The 20,117-nt window shown below is 37.8% G+C and overlaps 1 protein-coding gene across 1 annotated transcript in view; it reads left to right on the top strand.

Annotated features, from left to right (window-relative positions):
- Nucleotides 1-20,117, top strand: part of SPTLC2 (serine palmitoyltransferase long chain base subunit 2) — an 88,341-nt gene that overhangs the window by 62,829 nt on the left and 5,395 nt on the right. Inside the window, exons 10-11 of the mRNA XM_081049826.1 lie at nt 13,346-13,481; nt 17,978-18,107. Coding sequence (XP_080905952.1) covers nt 13,346-13,481; nt 17,978-18,107 — 266 coding nt within the window. The remainder of the gene's footprint in view (nt 1-13,345; nt 13,482-17,977; nt 18,108-20,117) is intronic.

Raw genomic sequence — 20,117 nt, 5'->3', positions numbered from 1 at the left:
AGGAGCGCAAGACCACTGAGACGGGAGAGCTTACCTGGATGACAATTTGCCGGGACAGTGGATAGGAGGACTTAGAAGTGCTGTTGGTGGTCGAGCTTCCCCCACGTTCTCCTGACTTAACATCCATTGACTTCTACCTGTGGGGGACCTTAAAGGATGTGGTGTACAGTAGGAGACAGCTACATTGGTGGCACTTCAGAAAGAAATTGAAACAGCATGTGCAGTGATACAAGTGGGCACTTTGGTCAGCGTTGCTCAAGCAGTAGTTCACCATAATCAGAAGTGTCTGGACGCTGATGGTAACCACTTTGAGCACCTCTTGTCATTGCAGAAGTCAAATGTGACTTGTATTCATCTTTTGTTATCAGTATTGAGTATTGCTATTTTTATAGTTTTTTCCTTTATTAAAGTATGTATACTTTTTTTTGGCACCCTCTGTATTTCTTTTATTTCTGTTTTTGGTAACATTTTTAGATAAGATGCTTAATCCTTCTTTCGCTGAAATCATGTGAAAAACTTGAACAGAGAAATTCAAATTCCAACATAGTGTGGTTTTAAAAATAGCTTCACCAATGATTTTCTTTACATCCGTGCTCCACTCTCTCTCCCACCCCTACTTCCTTCTCCAGTCCCATTTGGTACTTTAAGATATATTTAGCTATAGTGATCTTAATTTCACCCTGCATTTCTGCAGGTGTTCATGTAGAAGAAGTTAAAGAACAAAGGATGACCTTAAAGGTCAGTGGATTTGTGTGTTGTCTGGCATTCTTTTCTCCCTCTTCTTTCCCCTTTCCAGTAGGCCATGAAGTTTTACTCTTTGATACATCCTGTCTGGATACTTGTGATACGTATGTAATTTATTGATCTAGAAAGTGCTGTGGTGAGATTTGAAAGTGTTGCCTGCTGCCTTCTCCCCCCAACTTGATAGCTCTTCAAAGAAAGTGACCATTGGTGACTTAGAAAGATGAGTGAAAGAGAGGCTGCTGCTTCTTTAACAAAGAAAGCTTGGTGACTTAGTTAAGAATTCATCCCTGTTCTGCGCAGCCCACACATTAAGGTATCATTTAAATGGGAAACAGTATATAGTGGAGTGGAAGTTCCCTCATGGTTTAACCTTGTTAATTATCAGTATGTGTCTGTTGGCATGGAAATGAACTTCAGTAGCTATATATGCATACGATAAGAAAAAATTATTAAAATTTTAACAAGTATCAAATGTTTACCATGACTTACAGACAGGTGTTTTCTTTTTCCCATTAATGGATTTTTACCTTTACTTATCATTCACTTTTTAATTATTTAGTATGCTCTATTCTTGGAGGAATGTGCAGAGTATGACTACACAATTTTTTGTTCTAAGATATTTGCCACTATGTATGTGATTTTTGAGTGATGCGTATTCAGTGTATCCTGAAAACACCCACCCCATCAATGACAGGGTGTTCTCTTCCGTGGAGACCTAGAATGCTGTTTTCTGCAATTGATAAATGATAAAAGAAGTACTTGGCTATTTTTGTTTTATACGGGGAGGGGTTCTTATCATTTCTTTATAATCAAAGCCATTCAAATGAAGTATAGTAATTATAGGGGTTTATACTCTTTCCGATTCTATACTTATTCTTCAAATGGTTAGTGTTGGAGGATTGTGACTATTTGAGGAGTGAAGTAGAAAGGAGTTAGAAGATGAGTAACTTTAACATCAGTTAGAGATTATTTTTAACTTCTAAGTAGAAGTGTGGCTATTATTCAAGAAAATGTTAAGTGTCATCTAAGCCCCATTGGGCCTGGAATAACTTGGTCAAATGAATAAATGGCTATCTTTTGGAGAAGATTCTAACCTTTCTGAATCATTAAAGCTGCAATCATCATCATATAGCATTTGCTTTATGTGCACTATTTTTCTGTGCACTATTTTTATAGAGAGGGAAAGGGTCGGGGAGAGAGAGAGAGAGATTGAGATTATAAGGAATTGGTTCATTCATTTATGTAGGCTGACAGATCTTCAGATCTGCAGTCAGCAAGCTGGAGACCCAGGAGAGCCATCAGTCTCGAGACCCAGCAGGAGCTGATGCATCAGTGTGAGTGGTGTCCCAGCTCAGCAGTCAGACGGAAGAATTCCTTCTGATTTGGGAGGGAGTTTCTGTTCTCTTGTGGCCTTCAACTGATTGGATGAGGCCCACCCACATTAAGAGAGCAGTCTGCTTTACTCATTCTACCAATTCAGTGTTAATGTCGTCTAAAACACCCTCACAGGCAACACCCAGAATAACGTTTGACCAAATATCTGGGCATCCTGTGGCCCCGTCAAGTTGACACATAGAATTAGCCATCACAGGATTCTCAGTTGATAAGTCCACTTTTTCTGAATACTAAAACTTGCCTTTGAAGTTTTCCAGCTATAATAGAAGTGAGTGAATAATCTGTTCTTGGCCTAGCAACTTTTTTCCCTCCATATTGGACTTGGCAATAAAGACCTAGCTTTGGGTTCTAAACTCTGGTTCCCTTAGAATGTTGACGGTTTTATAATATTGCTAGTAAGCTTTATATTTTAGTTGCTATTTATTAATTGATTTCAGTTGGTCCCATACATGCCATTTATACCCTTGGCAATTTTCTAGACAGTAGATCATCAATAACAGCCAAGAAGAACAAAAGGAACTAATTTGGGAACTTCGTTATATGATTCTAATTAATGACAGTGAAAGACTAATGAAGTAAAACTCTGGGTATGAAGTTTATGTTTATCTATACAAATATGAAGATGTTTTTATATTCTGTTTTAAGTTCTAATTTTGGAATTCTTTTTATATGCAGTTTTACTTTGAGTCCTATTGCAGCATATACACAGCTCAGGGATCAGCTTCTACCTTTGACTCAGGGTGACCCAGGATAAAATCACGTGACTCTTCTGTTTAAGAACCCTCTTATGTCTGTCATAGTCAACGTCAGGCTTACATGGAGACTTAGGAGGCCCTTGATCAACTCCTGTCCCACTCTCCCTTCCCTCCCTCCCTCAGTTCCAACTACACAAGCCTACCTCGCCCTTGGAATGTCAGTCATGCATTAGCCTCCATCCTTGGTGCTTTATGAGGATTGCACTTGGCTTATTCAGGTCCTTTTTCAAATGCCACTTGAGTGAGGCATTTGTCTTTTTTCTTGGCCATCTCCCACACTGGAAAGTAATCTCCATGCAGGCAGGGGTTTTTGTCTCTTATTCAATACGAAATGACCAGCGCCTAGAGCAGTGTCTGGCAAAAGGATACATATATATATGGTCAGGATATATTTGTGTAATGTCTGCTTGCCCAGCACACAGTGCATTCTCCCCTTTCTATGTAGTCTTCCTGGTGAGATTTTTGCCTTTGGTGTAATGACTGTTATACCACTTTTGTATCTCCTGTATCTCTAGCAAATATATATGAAATAAATGAAGTCTCTTTTTTTTTAATAGCACAGAGGTCTTTTTCCCCCCACTTATTCATGCCATGACTTCATAGGGAATGGGTTCTGGCAGCTCAGGCTCCTTGCCATTGGTTCTCACAGAGTGTGCTTCCCTGAGTGGAGCTGGCGGGCACTTCAGTTGAATACAAGTGCCTATCTTTTTGGCTTCCTTCTTTTTTTGATCATTTCCTTTGCACTTTTCAGGAAGCTATCTCGGCTCTTAATATGCTCAATACGTGCATTCATTCTCTTGGCAAGAATCTTGCTTTATATGCTCAATACGTGCATTCATTCTCTTGGCAAGAATCTTGCCCTTGTTTGTTTACAACAATGTCATCCACATGCTGGGTAACACCGTAGACCCTTCCAGTTTTGCCATGGGGAACATTTGTGGGGCATTTCTTTTTGAACAGTGCCCATTCCCTTGATGTCTCCAGTATTCCCCTTCCTTGTAGATTCGCATGCATGCGGCCAAAGGAACAACTCCATGTTTTCTAAAAGGCCTAGAGAACAGATTGTGGGTGCCTCTCCCCTTTCCTTTGTGTTGGTCATTTTGGTGAATTACTGGAAGATGGTGGTTCCTGCCAAAAGCATTATTTAATTATTTTTGTGTACCAGATTTCTGTGTTATTGTTGTTGTTGTTTTATATCTTTAAGTTAGGCTTCCCTGACTTCCAAAAATGTTAGTAGCCCCCAAATTCCTCTTCTTTACTATTGGTTTTTAAGTTTCTCTAAAAAATCCTAAAGCAGTTAACATCCACGGTATGTGCATTTTCTTTTAACTTTTACCTGATGAACTTACCAATACAAATTTATCGTCTTTTTCAGATATGAGCACTTTTTCTTTAACAATATTGTCAGTATTCAATATTGATGACATTGAATTTGATAAAATAGTTCATAATTTATATGGAGTAAATAATGTGGAACAAATTTTTATAGGTGTGCATATTTATTTTTTCAAAGTAGATAGCAGTTATAATGGAGATTCAAAATTCATTTGGTTTCCTCTGGGCTTCCCAAAACCACAGAAACTTCAGAATATTTTTTATTACTGTTGGTATCGAATCTAAATGTTCACTTTCCAACCCACTTCCCCCTTCTTGGAAGAAGTAAAAGTTATTTTTGGAACTCTTGATTTCCTGATTAAGTGGAATCAGGAATGCCAGCAATTCTCACTATTAAAGAATATGCTTACACATGTAAGGAATGTTCTGTTTGCCCATGGTCTGTTTAGTTCAGGAACATCTTAAGCCCTGGTACAAGTCCAGCGTCCCTTAAACTCTGCGTATACTCCCTCTGTTCAGCTTCACCCATTTTAAAATAAAAGTCAGACCCTCCACTTTCCAAATGAGCCCATACTTCTGTTCTAATTGAGCAAAAGTGTTAGTACTAAGAAATTGTTTGCCAACATTACCATATTTGACCTCTAGAATTTCAGGTTCATCTTCTTAGAAAGCACTTTTTCTTCTACACTTTCAGGAGAACCTTTGTTATATTATACATTGACAGGCTTACCCAGAGTGTTTAAGCCTTTTAAATCCCAAATTGACATTTTCAGTGATCAGGAAGCATTGATTCGTGCTTTAGTACTACAGTGGTGTCATTTTAACTTTTTTTTTGCTGAGTAGTTCTGTACTCCATTGCACCCTAACAGTTTCCATTATAATTTCCCATAGTTCTCCTAAAAGGCAGTCTTCCACTAGTCAGTCTGAAGCAGATTTGTTACTAATACTTTGTGCTTGGCTCCCATCAACCTCTCCCTTTTGGCAGAATATGTGCAAGAAAAACCTAGTGCTAAAACATCTAGGGGGGGTGGAAATGACTTCATGGGAATGAAAGTAGATGTACAGATGGAAAATAAATATATTTTTTAAAGATTTTTTATTGGGGAAGGGGAACAGGACTTTATTGGGGAACAGTGTGTACTTCCAGGACTTTTTTCCAAGTCAAGTTGTTGTCCTTTCAGTCTTAGTTGTGGAGGGTGCCCTTCAGCTTCAAGTTGTTGTCCTTTCAGTCTTACTTGTGGAGGGCGCAGCTCAGCTCCAGGTCCAGTTGCCATTGCTAGTTGCAGGGGGCGCAGCCCACCATCCCTTGCAAGAGTTGAAACTGGCAACCTTGTGGTTGAGAGGACACGCTCCAACCGAGCCATCTGGGAGGCAGCTCAGCTCAAGATGCCGTGTTTAATCTTAGTTGCAGGGGGCGAAGCCCACCATCCCTTGCGGACTTGAGGAGTTGAACCGGCATCCTTGTGGTTGAGAGCCCACTGGCCCATGTGGGAATCGAACCGGCAGCCTTCAGCGTTAGGAGCATGGAGCTCTAACTGCCTGAGCCACCGGGCCAGACCCGAAAATAAATATTTTTATGGACAGCATTGTCTAATTAGTGCATGCTTTCATGTGATTATTTTAAACTGGAAAGGAGGAAAGACAGTAAGCACTAACCCCTCTATGCTTTCATTTCCTGCCTCAGAACAAGCGCTTTAATTCTGAAGTGCTGTTTTCGTAACACTTCCCTGTCTTAAAAAATTCCTGGAACACCCAGCACCAAAAATGTCGGTAATTTTCCAGGTTTGTCTTAAACAAAGGCTAAGAAAATGCTTGAGCCCATCCCTATAATATCTAGATGTCCTGTTTTGGTTTTGTTTTTTAAGTAAAAGGGTGATTATTAAATAGTAGGTGGATATGTTTAAGATTATGATTTGCGAGATCAGAAATTTAACATTCTAGTTTAACTTCGGTTGATTTTTCCAGGTATTTAAATTTTTATTTTTAGTTAAGTGTTGACATTTATACAGTAGACTACACACATCTTAGGCATACAGTTTAATGAATAAATAGACACCCATCTAACCACCACTTGATCACGATACAGAATATTTTCAGTACCCCAGAAAGCTCTCTTGTGCCTCTTCCAGTCCATTCCTCCTTCCAAAGATACACCACTATTTTGACTTCTGTCACTGTATATTAGTCTTGCCCAGTCTTGAACCTCATATAAATGGAATGTTATATATAATACTTTCTATATAATCACTCGAATCTGGCATGTTTCATTCATCGTGGTTTTGAGATGCATCCACATGTTTAGATGGAGCAATAACTCATTTCATTACTGTCTAGTATCCTGTTATTTGACTCTTAGTATATTCATTCTGCTGACGGACATTTGGGCTGTTTACTGATCTGGGCTGTTATCAAGAGTGACATTCTCGTACATGTCTTTGGTGCACAATTCTGTTGGGTATGTGTACCTAGAAATGGAATTGCTAGAGTAGGCATATGTTTAAGTTTAGCATATAGTTCTTATCAGGAGGTAAGACGGGTTAGTAGTTGACCTGGTAATATTTTGAGATATAATAACTGAAGCAAAATATAGTTTTCCTAGAATTAGAAATTGCTCTACTAGAAAAAGAGAAGGGAAGAAGCACTTACTAAGCCTGGCATCATGCTTGGTGTATTACCTACTTTCTTGCCTTAAAGGGAGTCAGTACTAAGAGCTTCCACAATTACTATGGGGATAGCTTTTGAAAACGTAGTTTGCAAACATAGTTTGCATGTGATGTGATTATTATAAACACTTGTATAAGAGGTCTTTAAGATATTGAGTCCAGTTTTAGATATCAGTGGAGACACATTCCTAACACAAGTGGAGGACATCTAAGTTTATTCTGTTTCTTAAAAAATGCTCTTGAAGGGAAAACCACAGGAATAAAACACGTTCCTTAAGTAACCTTCCAAATAGCAAAAATAAGACCCTGGACAGATGATTAAAGTAAAAGAAAGATTGACAGTTAAGTTCAATTATTAGACATGAAGTATTAAAAAAATTATGTGAAATCTACAATGTAATATTTCTGATAGTATAAATTAGAACAAGGTGATGGGTAGTATTTTTCCATATTTCATCCCACCTCTTGTCCCATAACTTAATGCTGAAAACTAAGTGAAACCATTCTTGCGGCTGTTTTATTTTGGGGACTCTAAACTGAGAAAACCCTATCTGCTTTGAGGTTATGACCTTTAAGAAGAAGGGGAGGAGGGAGAAGAAGTGCTTTGATGTCAAATTCTTCCAGCCCATTGTAATTAACTGGAAAGTATAAGTCTGAAGAGTAGCAGTAATTTTATTTTATTTTTCCCAGGAAGGCAGATTATAACAGCATATCCAGGAAATCTAAGAAGAATTAGGAGCTGTGTAATGGAGTATAATGTGAGTTAGGGGATCAACTCTGGCTGAATGTCATTTATATCTGTGTCCTTTATTTTGAAAGATTCCAGTTAACACTGGAAATGTTATTTTTGAAGTTGCAGACTCACACACATTTTGTTTATTATGTTATAAGTTAAATAAAAGCTTATCAGCTCAGTTGGAAATGACATTGCTATTTAAGCAGGTGAGTACATGCTATAGTCTTTGAAGCATAAATTCTGAGTAGTTAGCACTAATGCCATTTAAGACAAAATGCTGCCTTTTGTATCCCTTAGTTTGTACCAGCCCTGAGACTTCAGAAAATTTATAGCTCATACAACACTATCTGTTCTGATTGATACCTGTGTGGGAGGGATAATGGAATTTTATTTGAGTAATAATACAGTAGTAGTTCCTTCAAACCTTAAGATTACATGGCTTAGAATCCTGAGAATTCTGGATTAAGACTTGATAAAAATATTTCTTTTGAAAGTGGCTCCAATGAAATTGATACAATTTCAAAATCTATTTGGTAGTGGATAATAAATGTAGCTCTCTAAATCTAATTCTGTTTTGTAAAAGATTTAAAGTTATCAATATATAGTAGTTATCAATAGGTAGATAATTGTGAGGCTTCATCTACCTCCACCCTCCACTCTTTTTAGACTTTCTGTTTCCTTAAAAAACTTAAATCGAATGATGCCATCACATCCTATTGATATTTCATATTCATTACTTCCTGCCTGAACATAAAACTTATTTCAGGGAAATTGCGGACTAAAAGTGATCTATTGAAGTTATCTGCTGCATTTTCTGAGAAATTGATTACACACATTTACATTTCTCTCTTTCATGCCAAGCTGTGGATTTTTATAGAAATTACTTAAAATGATTTCATTCTAACAAACCGAATTGAGGAAGTCCAAAAGGACAACCACAGATTGTGAGGTTCAATTGTAAAGTTCAAGGGAATCAGCACAGAGGTTTTCTCCAAACTGCTTTTATGCTTTTTATCACCCTTGAAAGTAAAAATTGATGTTTGAAAAGTAGAGAAGAATGCTGACGTCTTATATTATCATCTGTTCTTTCCGAGGCAAGCGTAAAGACCTTGTAAGAGTTAGTATTTTGTTTTTAACAAGGCTAAACTTTCTTAGTTTTAAATCTGTGTTAGACCAGATACTGGCTGCAACTGTGCAGTAAGAAAGAAAACTCCTTAGAACTGAGTTAATAGATCGGACTTAAATAATAGTTGCACTTGTTGCATTAATGTTAACTGGTATTTTAGTGTATGTGCTGCCGAAGCGAGCACATCTGGTATTTTATATGACATTTAATTCAAAATGGGTAGCTGTGTTGCCTGTTAAAATTCAGTATTACCTCAAGAATAAGGGATAATTACTTTACAATATATTATAAATGCCAAAGCTTATTGATTGGTTTACATTTATTTGGCTGTCTCTCCTATTATTATATTTGAAATTATTGCGTTGAACCCCAAGAAGATGCCCTTTTAAAGTTAAAAATAGTCAAATATATTGGCAGCTTCATGGTTCAGCCTAGGAGTTTTGTAAGATAAACAGACTTCTTCATTTCCATGCTTCACTATGAGCACCACTTGTGATTTAGGTGATTTCTTTGTCTAGCACTGGTCTTGACTCTCCCAGTCTTGGGCCTCTGCTCACTAGTGATGATTGCAGTTTGCTAATCACGATGAGTTTATTGGAAGAACTACTTTTCACTCACCTCATACTTGCCTTGTGTCCCCTTGGGCTGTCTCCTTGGGCTGTCCTTCACCCGTTCATCCGTACACCATTATTTGCCAATAAATGCCATTTTAAAAATAAGATACAGATATTGTTACCCGATGAGGGTTGTAAATGCTTTGAAGTTTGAAGAATACATAATTTCTTGGTGGGCTTTGGAAGGAAAAACAGCACTGGAATGGAATCCAGTGCTTGATCTGCCTCCTGCTGAATGAAAGACCTTAGAGAAAGTAATTTAATCTCTGTGGGCCCATTCCTTTCTGTACAAAGTATAAATAGTACATTTTTACCATATCCACCTAAAGCAGTTAGGATCAAATGAAATTGAGCTGTTAATTGCTAATTGTAGTAATTATTCCCTGATTTGGGTATGTCCAAGATGCTTAGATAGATGTTTAGGAGAGAATTCTCCTTTTTTTAAATTTTTTATTGAAGTAACATTGGTTAATAACTATATAAACTTCAAGTGTACAACATTATAATTTGAGCTGTATACTTTACTGTGTGTTGACCACCAAAAGTCTAGTTTTCATCCGTTACCATATATGTGACCTTTAACCATTTCACGCTCCTTCACCTCTGGTTACCTTTCTGTTGTCTGTGTCTATGAGTTTTTGTTTTGTTATGTTTGTTCATTTGTTACTCTTTTGTTTTATATTCCACATATAAGTAAAATCATACAGTTTTTGTCCTTTCCATCTGATTTTCCTCACTTAACATGACACTCTCAAGATCCATTTATGTTGTCACAAATGGCAGTACTTCATCTTTTTATGGCTCCATTGTATGTGTGTATATATGTAAATAAATATATACCACATCTTCTTTATCCATTCATCCACTGATGGACACTTAGGTTGTTTCCATATCTTGGCTATTATAAGTAATGCTGCAGTGAACAGAAGGGTACATATACCTTTTTGAATTAGTGTTTTCATAAGGAGATAATTCTTTTTAATCTGGATTTATAGCTGCCAAAGTGAAGCTTGATCATTTCAATTCTGATGTTTATTAACATGTGAATGGATAAACAAATTGTGGTATGTCTTTACAAAAAATACTGTTCAACAATAATAAAGGTATATAATTTGGGGGGTTTATTTATTTTTTTTTACAAGTTGGGAATTTTAAATGCCTATTCCCAGTGTCTTCGGGTTGTGTATGTGTATTACTTTAGATGTATTCTCTTCTGGGACTCTCCTTGTCAGGGAACAGATGATGATGAATGGTAAGACTGAGATCTCTGCTTCCTTTTGTTAAAGAAAACTTACTTAAAATGATAACAGCAATTAGTGGAAAAGTGAAGGTCTAATTCTCAACATTTCTTGGTTTTTTTTGGTAATTTTTCTTGATATTCTTGGAATAAATATCTTGGAATTTTTAAATAGCTATTTGGTTCATGATAAGAAAAAGGTAGCAAGTTACAAAATGGTAAAGTGAGTGCAGGGGAAAATTAATGTACACTGATATGCAACTGTATCACTCAGGTTTTTTTTAAATGATCTTTAATAATATATCATTTACATACAATAAAATTCATCAATTTCAAGTGTATAATTCCACAAGTTTTGACAAGTGTATTCTGTCATGTAACCATACTACAAGGGAGGTATAGAATATTTTTGTCACCCCCAAAAATGACCCTCATATCCCTTTGCTGTCAATCCTCTCTCCACTCCCTGGCAACCATGAATCTGTTTTCTGGCACTGTAATTATGTCCTTTTTAGAATTTCCTATAAATGAATTCACACTGTATAGTCTTTTGCATCTGGCTTATGTAACAATGCTTTTGAGATTCATCAGCATTATTGCATGTATCAATTGTTTTTTATATATTTCCTTTCTCCATGTTTCCTCTACTTTCTGACTATAGGAGCGTATTTTTAATAGCATTTTTACATCCTTGTCTGCTAATACTCTGTTACTTCTGGTCTGTTTGTATTAACTGACTTTTCTCCTAGTGATGGGTCCTATTTTCCTGTTTCTTTGAATGCCTGAAATGTTTTTATTATATTTCGAAAGTTGTGAATTTCACATTAATGGGTGCTGCATTTTGTTGTATTCCTTTAGGTAATTTTGGACTTTGTTCTTGGAATCAGTTGAACCTTTTTTGAGACTTGCTTTTAGGTTTGTGAGAATGGATCCAAAGCAACTATTAGTCTAGGGCTAATTTAGCTCCATTGCTAGTGTGATACGCTTCTGAGGTCTTTCCATTTTGGTGGGTGAAAATCCAAACTATACTCAACTCCATAAGAGTGCCAGGACTTATTGGCCTGCTGCTCTCTGGTGGATCTTTCCCCAGCTCCTGATGGTTTCTTCTCATCCATGTGCAAATCAGCGCTCTGCCAAAGGCCCAAATGCACCCTTCTGCAGATCCCCAAAGTTCTCTCTTTGCACCTCCATCCTCTCCTGTACTGCCCAATGAATTCTAGCCATCTTAGCGTCTCTAACTCCCATCTCTGGTGTCCTCAACTGACAAGACTAGGTTCGCCCTCCCTGTGCAGCAGCCTGGGACCTGCTCGAGGCAGTACAGGGACAATCCAAAGGCTCACTTCTTGTTAAGCTTCTCTGGCAGCACGGTCCTGCACTGCCTATTGCCCAGTGTCTGAAAACCATTGTTTTATATATTTCGTCCAGTTTTCTGTTGTTTACAGAAGGAAGATAAATCTGGTCCCTGGTATTCTATCATGGACAGAAGTGGAAGTTTCTTATTCTAAATGTAGAGTAAGCATACATTGGTATTTCTAGGGGAAAAATTAGGATTCATGTCTAATCATTTCTCAGCATACTTCAGTATAACACACTTAAATGTCTGCTTTGTTATTTGTAGGACGTATGTCACAACTTAGGTATTCTTCAGAATGCACACTAAGCTAATCTAAGCTTGAGTGTTATTCTCTGGTCAACTTGAAATTATATATATGAAGAGTATTAATTTGGAGCTGTTTGCAGCAAACTTATTTACAGTAGCTTCCCTTCAGTGATGGATATGTTAGTATTCTGATTCTAAGGAAATTTGTTAGCCATCTGTATTTCTGAACTGTATGTTTGTGTTTTTTTAAATATTAATTTACTGGCTTTCTAATATATATGAGAAAATAGCTGCAACCTTTTCTTATTTGTGAGTATTCATGAGTAAGACCATAAAACAGTTCTTAGCCTTTTGTGAGTTGATATTTTGAATTTATGGCTCTTTGTAACAGAACTATTATTTGGACATCTATTCATAGACTGACCTACCATAATGTCGAAAACAGGCCAAATATTAGTCAGTGAGCAGTTACACAAATGTAAGTTTTAATCTATTTGTGTTATAGGGAAGGTGAACAAAATAGGATTTCAAATATGATTTTTAAATATTATGGATATGATATTGCTGTCTGGTAGAAATTTTAACATAAAATCAAACTCTTAAGAGGAAAATTTTGGGCTCTAAATGGCTCTATCTCTGGTCTTATGTGTAAAATTATTTACAGCATGGTTAGTTGGAATGAATGTTGAACTTGAGAGACTTCGATTCTAGTCTCAACTGTGCTGCTTATTACCATGTGACTGTAGGCCAGTCACCACCTTTGTGAGAGGCTCCGAAGCTATAAAATGAACATAATAATAGTCTTACCTACCACTGTAAAGCGATGGTAGTGTTAAATGAGGTGTATTGGTAAAAATGTTGAGGACACTAATGTGCAATGGAAATTCTAGTTGTTAAACTTTATTTTGTATGTTATTGTAAAATCTGCTGTCAACACCTAGTATGACAGGATACAAAGTGAGATAAATATTTTTTATGTTTATATTCCATACAGCTTGCAATGCAAAAATATTTTATGTTGAAAAGGAAGAAACAGTGCGTAGGACTGATTGATAGCATAGAGGTAGAGGCGATACGATAGCTCTTTTCTCCATTCTGTTTTCTTGGTATTATTTTGTTTCTCTCCCCATGATTTTCCAGGCAAAGAGTGTATACAGCAGTTAGCTGAAAACACCAGGTATTTCAGGAGACGTCTGAAAGAGATGGGCTTCATCATCTATGGAAATGAAGATTCTCCAGTGGTGCCTTTGATGCTCTACATGCCAGCCAAAATTGGGTACATTTTGTTACAAATTACAGAGTGGTGTCTCTAGACTTAAGGTGTCCGTGATGTGAGACTCAGGCTTATGTATTTTGTTAGGGGAAGTTGTCTTGGCCTTATTATGTTAGCCTTTATTTGCTGGATATGCCATAGATTAGTGGATTCCAATTTTTAAAATATGTTAACCTTGTTAGTCTGTTATTAAACAAACATTTGAGTTTAATTCACTCTTCTAGGGTGATTAAGATCAGTAAACAAAACAAAAATAAAAATCTGCCCTGTGGAGCTTACATTCTGGTGGGGCAAGAGTCAGACAAACGTAATAAATACATAAATTATATAACATGTCAGAAAATGTTCAGCACAGTAGGCAAAGCTTAGAGCAAACATGGGGGATTGAGATTGCCCTGTAAGGGGCAGTTTGCAGTATTAAACGGGGAGGTCAGGGTGCGCCTCCGTGGGAAGGGAATGTGACATCTGCTCTTGAAGGAGCTGAGAAAGCTAGTCACTTGGAGAAAGAAGCTCCTATGCAGGGGCCGGCCCTGTAGCTCAGATGGTTAGAGCTCCGTGCTTCTAACTCCAAAGACTGTCGGTTCGATTCCCATATGGGTCTGTGAGCTCTCAGCCACAAGTTCAATTCCTTGAGTCCCGCAAGGGATGGTGGGCTCCCCACCCTGCAACTAAGATTGAACACGGCACCTTGAGCTGAGCTGCCCCTGAACTGCCGCTGAGCTGCCGCTGAGCTCCCGGATGGCTCAGTTGGTTGGAGCGTATCCTCTCAACCACAAGGTTGCCGGTTTGACTCTCGCAAGGGATGGTGGGCTGCACCCCCTGCAACTAGCAATGGCAACTGGACCTGGAGCTGAGCTGCGCCCTCCACAACTAAGACTGAAAGGGCAACAACTTGACTTGGAAAAAAGTCCTGGAAGTACACACTGTTCCCCAGTAAAGTCCTGTTCCCCTTCCCCAATAAAATCCTATAAAAAAAAATAAAGAAGAAGTTCCTATGCAAAGGCCAGAACGCGGGAAAATGCTTAGCCAGTGGAGGAATGGCGAGGAGGAGAGTGGACTTGAAGGGCCATGCCCAGGGGGTGAGCAGTGGGCCATGAGGCCGGTGCTGCATCGTTCTCAGGTGTGCAGATTACACAGCTGCATTACAGCTGCATTGGCTTGTGCACGGTGTATATAATGGAATGCCTTGCCCTGGAATAGCTTCCAGTTCATTTGAGAAGTCCAGATGTGTAACAAAACCAGGACACATTTGAAAAGCAAATAGGAAGTGAACCAGTATAATTATTTGCAAAAGAATTACATGCAAAATTGTACCAGAGATGTAAAATAATTCGGATTTGCGAGTTTTGACTGGATCTTAAATAGAAAATTGGTTAAGGGTCATTTCTCAAGTTTACTTGAAGTCATTAAGGAGCACATATTTTTATTCATCTTGGAGTCCCTAGTGTCCACCACAGTCCCTGGCATCCAGAGGCCACTCAGTAAATGTTTATTAAAGTGAATATACTGCATTTCCTCAAAACTAAGACCTAACCGGAAAATAAGCCCCCGCATGATTTTTCAGGATGCTTGTAATATAAGCCCTACCCTAAAAATAAGCCCCAGTTAAGATCATCAGTCGGACGCATCTAGTACTACGTCCATTGCAACACACGACGGACGTATTGAATTATAAAATGATATTAATATATAATTACATATAAATGAATAATATTGACATTAATACTTAAAATAAATGATAATATAAATTATAATTAAGTATTGTAAATACCGAAGTGGGCACCTTTGGACAAGAGGCAAACGCCTATGTAAATAGATGAACTCGAGACTTATTGCCAAATGACCAATCAGAGTACAGATACAACACATGAATAACGTGTGCACTTGATAACGAACGAACGTGGTTGTGTCTAATCTGAATCTTCATAATTTAATACATTGTGTGTTGTAATGGACGTACTTAATACACTCGTGTTTTCTGAATTTTGGTGCCTGCAATTTTTCGTCGCTTTTGTGTGGACCATCATTCTTAACTGGCATCATTTTTGTTGCCGCTCTGTCTCATAAATCTTCAATTAACATTTGATTTAATGGTAGATTTAAAGCGAATAATATTTTGACCCCCAGACAAGATGAGTGCAAAAAAAAAGAGCTATTCCGTTGAGTACAAGAAAGGAATCGTGGAGGACTCCCGGGGCAAGAATCTATGGCTTTCTGCAAAGAGAATAAATTGGATCTCCAAATGGTCCGAAAATGGTGAGCAGATTACGATAACCTCAGTCAGCAGATGGATGAGGGAAATGCTAAGAAGCACCAAGTGTGGATCAGGTTGGCAACCATTCTTTCCTGAGCTGAAAGATACCATCTGTGAATGGATTGCTGACAGAAGAGCAAAGGCTTTGGTTGTGCACAGGGCTGATATTCAAGCATTTGCCCTTCAATGGCACCACAGTTAGAAATATCCCCAGAAGAATTCAAAGCATCACAACACTGACTGGATGGCTTCCTTCAGCCATATGAACTGTCTAAGATCGACAACACTGTTCAAGCTGGAAGATACTGAAGTTATTAAACATACACTTGCATTCAAGTCCTTTGTTGATGGCATCGACTTTTCTAAATACCAACTCTCCAACATGATTGCTATGGATGAAACTGCAGTGTTTATGGGCCAAAGATCTCAAACAACAATTGATCAGAGGGTACCTCGTCAATCTACATTCTCTCCACTGGTTATGAAAATACATGTGTTACCTGTATTTTGGCAGTTCATCTAGATGGAAAGAAAGCCCCATCTCTAATCACCACTAAGGGCAAGAAAGATAAGGTTGAATGTGTTTCAGGCATTTACGTTCTTAAAACTGAAAAAGCCTGGTGCACACAAGCAGTTATAAGGAAGTGGGTTGATTTAAAGCTGCCACTGGTTTTGCAAGGTGGCCAAAGAGGTCTGTTAATCTGGATTCAGCCAGCACTCACTGTGCTAAAGACATGAAGAACTTCCTTGCAGAGAGAAGAATAGATCAAATAACGATTCCATAGGAATGACCGCCTCTCTCCAGACTCTTGATATTGCAATAAACAAGCTGCTCAAGGACCGTTTGCACATGGAAATCAATGACTACATTGAAAAAAGAATGGAGAGAACTCAGCGTGGAAACTTTGTGAAGCCTCGCCTGCAAGAGGTTGTGACTTGGGTGAAGAATTCATGGGATAGAATCACTGACAGCTGTGTTGCCAGTGCGCTACGAGCAGGTTACATGGACAAGAAGTGCTCATTTAAGGAGAGCTCTATTGCTGGACATGAGAGATTGGGGCCAGTGGTTCTACAGGAAGTGGAGTCACAAGAAATTCAAGCCGGAATTCAGGGTTTGGAGAGTTATATATAACAATGTTCTAGAAGATGACTGTATTTGAATAAATGTAGATTTTTATACATGAATAAATGAATTAATGTAGATTGTTGTACATGAGAAAAATAAGACATCCCCTGAAAAGAAGCCCTCGTGCATCTTTTGTAGCAAAAATTAATACAAGACCAGTCTTATTTTAGTATAAGACCGGATCTAATATAATATAATTAATATAATACCAGGTCTTATATTAATTTTTGTTCCAAAAGACACGTTAGAGCTGATTGTTCGGCTAGGTCTTATTTTTGGAGAAATGCGGTAAGTACTTTGTTGCTAATGTAATTAAAATATGTGGGATTTTAGTTCTCAAACAAGTATTTTAAACAGCTAAGGAAAACGTCAAAAACGGATGCAGTAAGTCAGCAAGAGGAAAAGACAACATAATTTAGTAAATATAACAAAATTTCCATGACAGTTAGAATTGTGTTATTTAGACAAGATGCAGACGGGAGTAAGGTCCCATGCAGCTGATTTGCCTTGGGGGTTGGGGGGTTGAATGAGAGTTGTGTAGTCTGAGTAATTAGTCAGCTGAAGCCTGCGGATGTGCTGGCCTCACAAACACCAAAAGAAACCCTAAATTCCAAAGGCAGCTTGACACACAGGTCAGTCAGAGTGCCTGGTTTGAGGGTTAATGCTAATCGGGTATTCTGCCCGCAAAAAGGTGTCCGTGTTACAGCAGATCTCTGCACCCGTATAATCTTAAGAAGTTTTTATATTGCCAAGCCTAACATTTCAAGGACCAGGTTTTAAACTCGTTTATTTTGAATCCTCTGAACCACTGTCACGTCTGGGACTCCTTAGGGCCACATTTGCAAATAGTTTAGGCAAGCTCTAGTAAAATTGGTCTTTGCTAACTACATTCTTTCACCTTCGTGAAGGAAACCACTTGGAAGGCAACCTCTTTAGGATTGAATACTAGAAGTCTTTGTGAACTGTCGATTTTAACTTTAAAAGAAGTTAGAGGAAATTCCTAATGGAAGTCTCCAGTGCCAGGAGCACCCAAGACTTTAAATCAGGCAGGACAGCAGGCCGTTGTGCTGCGTGCTTTGTGACTCCTCCTGGTTTCTTTTCCGTGTTTTCCCTTTGCAGCGCCTTTGGACGGGAGATGCTGAAGCGGGATGTCGGCGTAGTTGTGGTGGGGTTTCCCGCCACCCCGATTATCGAGTCCAGAGCCAGGTTTTGCCTGTCGGCAGCTCATACCAAAGAAATTCTTGATACTGTAAGTAGACACTTCAGCTTAACATGACTATGCCTACACTAAGAAGGCCTGTAGAGCAGGTGGAATTGATCATCTTCTGATCCCGATGTTCTGTGAGCACCTATGGTATTTGCCCCTGAAATAGAGAAGGGCGTACACAGTGTTGCTGAGAACATTGCCATTTCCACACACACAAACAAAAAAAATTTGTAAAACCAAACCCCATGTGATTGAGGCTCTGAGGAAATTTCTGGCTTCATCTTGTTCCACTTTCTCCTTCATTTGGCCTCTGCAGCTATACAGTTCTCTTTCTATTCTAGCTGTTTCTACTCTAAGCTTTCTTGTATGTTATTCTGTTTGTAGAATTTTCTCTCTCGAGTCTTCTCTTTCCTTAGCCTGGCTGCCTCCTACTCATTCTTTACATCTCCACTTAAAGGCAACTTGCTTAAGGATATTCCCTGGATGGTCCCTTGGAATCTTAAGATTTCCCCTTAGTAAACTGTTCACACCTGTTGTTATTCAGTGGCAATCTTCTACATTAGATAGATCTTGAGGATATTAACTAAGCTTATTTTGCTCATTCTAAGTCCCCAGGACCTACCACAGTGCCTGGTACATTGCAGGGCCTCATAATTATTACTGAATTTAATTATTTACAGTCTCTTAATATATTCTCATCTCACGATAGTCTCTTAATATGCTATTACCTCACATCAAAGACTTTAAACTTTCAGTATTGCTTTCTGGGAGTTTATTGAGCTCTAGAACATATTTGCATAAAATTAGTTGCTAGAAATATCCATTAATGCATTGGAGAGCTACTAATCTTAATATCATGAACACGTTTTTAAAAGTTCATTATAACAATTTAATTGACATGTTATATATCTGAGCAGCTGAAGACTGATTTTTCTTCCCTATTTCTGCATAGCAAAATTTTTGCAAGTCTGAGTGTAGTCTTAGTCACATTCCGACACTGTGAAATTGGATTATGTTTATTAATACTGTATCTTTGTTCTTTTTCTTAATTTGGATTATGCCTTTTAGATTTTTTTCATTGGATTTTCCCATCTTTCAAAAATATTACTGGTGAATTTCTGCATTTTTTTTTCAACCTGGAGATACCAGCTTTTCTTCTTTCTACTCTAGTTGGATGGTTAAGAGTTTTGACATGGTCTTTAAAAAATACCTGTGTCATTATAAGCAATGGCTTAAGTAATACATTATATCTTCTAACAACTTTGCTAAGAATAGTACACATCATGAAAGAATTTAGATTTAACCAGGTATCTAAGCAGATTTCTGTTGCCAATAAATATGTTGCCAGTTGAGAGTTTCATTAGATCCACTTGAGAAATTGTTTGACTTTGCATTCCATTTAATTTGTTTTTAAGCATAAAGTGCATTTTTTGAAACCATAGGTTTGTTGAAGTCAATTTGTCTTATGTTTTATGGAACTGAACATGGACATTCTGAGATACAAACGAATTTTCATTTAGTAATAGGCTTTGTGACATAGATGTGGGATTTCTATATGTAGAAAATGCCGTAAAATCCACCAAAAAACCTAACATGCTAGAGCTAATAAACATAGTCAGCAAACTTGTACAATGAAAGATCAACACACAAAAATCCATGTGTTTCTACCACTATTCCCTAATATTCCCCAATAAAAATTTAAAAAAACACATTAGTGTGTTTCTATATTTCAGTGTTGAACAAATGAAATTAAGAAAATTTTGTGTATGATAGCATTCAAACCTTGCTGAAAGAAAAGAAAACAAGACTTAAATAAATGGAAAGACATCCCATATTCAGGAATTGGAAAATTTAATATTGTTAAGATGGTAGTACAGCAAGATCCATAAATCCAATGCAATCCCTATCAAAATCCCAATGGCCTTTTTTGGCAGAGATGGAAAAGCTGATCCTCAAATTTATATGGAACTACAAGGGGCCCCAGATAGCCAAAGCAGTATTGAAAAAGAAAATCGAAGTTGGAGGACTCAAACTTCGCAATTTCAAAACTTA

Source organism: Rhinolophus hipposideros (genome assembly GCF_964194185.1).
Source record: "Rhinolophus hipposideros genome assembly, chromosome: 5".
NCBI classification, from domain to species: domain Eukaryota; kingdom Metazoa; phylum Chordata; class Mammalia; order Chiroptera; family Rhinolophidae; genus Rhinolophus; species Rhinolophus hipposideros.
The sequence above is the reverse complement of the archived record's forward strand: the minus strand, read 5'-3'. Positions and strand labels throughout refer to the sequence as shown.